This window comes from Ananas comosus, linkage group 2, assembly GCF_001540865.1.
Source record: "Ananas comosus cultivar F153 linkage group 2, ASM154086v1, whole genome shotgun sequence".
NCBI lineage: Eukaryota > Viridiplantae > Streptophyta > Magnoliopsida > Poales > Bromeliaceae > Ananas > Ananas comosus.
Window position 1 is genome coordinate 7,969,674 of NC_033622.1, and position 3,389 is coordinate 7,973,062.

A 3,389-nucleotide genomic window follows, 5' to 3' on the forward strand; every position below is an offset into this window, starting at 1 on the left:
TGTTGAATTTAATTTAGTGTACTAAAACAAAATTTCAATGATTTGATCGCTCAAAGATTTTGACAATAGAGAATAACATTGATAGTGATCAATCAAAATATAATACGAAGCAATTAAAGTCATATGATAGAGCTCACAAAATCATGTAATTCACAGCGACACCATCCGTGAAGATCAATCATCTCTCAAAAATAATAAGGAAAAACCAAAAACATGCACAAAAACAAAATGGAATATGCACATGATCTATGGCCCAATAGAATGTATCTAGATTGAAGGATTCATACCAATAGCCTTTCTTAAATGTAGAAAACATTTTTGATCCAAAGGCTTAGTTAAAATATCCGCGAGTTGATTTTCAGTTGAAATATATTCAAGTTGAAAAACGTTTGATTCAACCAATTCTCTTAAAAAGTGATATCTTAGTTCAATATGCTTTGTTCGTGAATGTAAAATAGGATTTTTTGAAATATTAATAGTACTCGTGTTGTCACATAGAATTGTAAACGAGGTGGAGGAGATCCGATAATCACTCAATAAGCTTTTCATCCATAGTAACTGTGTAGAGCAACTACCGGCCGCAATGTATTCTGCCTCAGCAGTGGAGAGTGCAATACAGTTTTATTTTTTACTATGCCACGCAACTAGACAGTGGCCTATATAAAAACATGCTCCACTGGTGCTTTTTCGATCATCCGCAGAACCGGCCCAATCCGCATCCGAGTAGCCGATTAGGTCCAAAGACGTCCCCATCAGATACCATAGACCATAAGCGGTTGTACCTTTAACATATCGTATGATTCTCTTAACTGCTTTCAAATGAACTTCCTTCGGATTAGCTTGATAGCGAGCACAAATTCCCACACTAAAAGCAATATCTGGTCTACTTGCGGTCAAATACAGTAAACTGCCGATCATGCTCCTGTACTGTTTCTCATCCACACTTTGTCCTTCAACATTCACTCCAAATTCTTTATTACTTGTTCCCATTGATGTATCAAAATCCTTTGCTCCATCCAAACCGAATTTCTTAACTAATTCCTTTGCGTACTTGGTTTGAGACAAATGAATTCCTTCCTTTGATTGTTTAACTTGAAGACCAAGGAAATATGAAAGTTCACCCATCATAGACATCTCGAACTCACTAGTCATCAACTTTGCAAATTCAGTGGCAACTGTATCTTTAGTTGCGCCAAAGTCAATGTCATCCACATAAATTTGTGCCACAACAAAGTCATTTTTAGTGTGTTTTACAAAAAGAGTTCTATCTGCTCCCCCTCGGTTGTATCCCTTTTCTAAAAGATATTTTGTTAATCGTTCATACCATGCTCGCGGTGCTTGTTTGAGTCCATAAAGTGCCTTTTTAAGACGAAAAAAATGATTTGAAAATTTAGAATCTACAAAACCCTTTGGTTGTTCCACATAAACTTCCTCTTTTAGAAAACCATTCAAAAATGTACTTTTAACATCCATTTGATAAAGAGTAATTTTAAAATGACAAGCTATCGCGAACAAAATACGAATAGATTCGAGACGGGCAACCGGGGCGAAGGTTTCATCAAAATCAATCCCCTCAATTTGTCGAAACTTGAGCAAAAGTCTTACTTATTTCGATAATTGTACTCATCTTTATTTTTCTTATTTTTAAAAATCTCATTTAGTACAATTAACATTTGTTTGCTCAGGCGTTGGCACTAATTCTCCATACATCATTGTGGTGTGAAATTGACCAGTTTCTTTACTAGGCATTTATCAATTATCATTAAGAAGACTTCGTCAATATTCTTTGATCCCCCCCCGCCCCCCCCCCCCCCCCCCCCCCCCCCCCCCCCGCCCCCCCCCCCCCCGCCCCCCCCCCCTCCCTATTAGAAAAACATAACATCAAATTCACATTGACGTTGACTTCTACTTTCGCACAACATACCACTATGATCTCCAATGACATATTGCGTATTAACAAGGGGTATCTCTTTGACTCTCTCATGGCATCTCAGATGAGACTAGTATTTCAGATGTAGATGCTTTGAGGCTCAGATGACTCATTTGACTGCAACATTTCAGAAATGCATGGATTATCAAAATGCCCGAAACACATCATTCAAGGGGACATACAAATAGAGAATATTATCTCATCATTCATCAAAGCATTAGTATGAACCACTTTCACCAAAGAACTTACCGAAGAATCTTCTCTATTTTATACTTGATTAGCTTCTATCACCCTGTAGTTCGTAATTGTACGCACTGATAAGCGACGCTTGTAGCTAGTAATAACAGAGAAAATATCCCCTCGTCACTTCGGGAGTCAAATTTTTCAAGATTTTCACGATCCCGAAGGATAAAACACTTACTCCCGAAGACATGAAAGTATTTAATATTAGGTTTCCTACCAAGCCAAAGTTCATACGGAGTATTCAAAGTGCCCGGACGCACATAAATCCGATTGATAACGTAGACGGCCGTGTTAACCGCTTCGGCCCAAAAATGTAAAGCAATTTTCTTACTATGAAGCATTACACATGCCATCTCTTGTACAACCCGATTTTTGCGTTCTACCACTCCGTTTTGTTGGGGTGTATAAGGAGCCGAAAATTCATGTTTAATACCATTTGAAATACAAAAATCAACAAATTTTAAATTTATGAATTCTCTCCCTTGATCACTTCGAATACGTACAATTTTATCGTTACGCTCATTCATAAGACGAAGACAAATCTCAGAAAAAGAATCAAAAGTATCAGCTTTTTCATGTAAGAAAGCACTCCATACAAATCGAGTAAAATTATCAACAATAAGCAAGATATAACGTTTTCCACCCAAACTTTGAATCCTAGATGGTCCCATCAAGTTCATGTGAAGTAACTCTAATGGTTTAGATGTCCCTAAGTGGTTCAAATTCTTATGTGCGGATCTAGTTTGTTTCCCTAATTGACAACCCCCACATACAGTGTTCTCTTTGAAGTCTATCTTAGGTACACCTCTAACAACCTCCTTCTTTGTTATTTTAGATAGTTCCTTAAAGTTCATGTGACCTAGTCGTTCATGCTATAAAGTTTCGGTCTCTAATGTCGCTAGGTTACAATGTTCAGTTGAAGAACTAGGAACTACATAACAGTTATTCTCAGATCTTACACCTTTTAAGAAAATAGAATCATCACGAGTCACATTACATTCTTTATCAGAAAATTTTACAGAATACCCATCATCACACAATTGGCTTATGCTTACGAGATTTGATTTAAGCCCCTCAACATAAAAAACATCATTCAATGTAGGGCCATCTGAGATAGTGACAGTTCATTTTCCAATAATTTTCGATGACCGACCATCTCCAAAAACAACAAGTCCACTTGAGATTTTATTTAAAGAAGTAAACTAATTTTTATCAC

General features: G+C 36.9%; 1 protein-coding gene across 1 annotated transcript; it reads right to left on the reverse strand.

The window, feature by feature from the left end:
• LOC109727274 (uncharacterized mitochondrial protein AtMg00810-like) lies at positions 622-1,134 on the reverse strand. The gene has a single exon (XM_020257330.1). It carries the CDS (start codon positions 1,132-1,134, stop codon positions 622-624), a length of 513 nt encoding a protein of 170 aa, XP_020112919.1.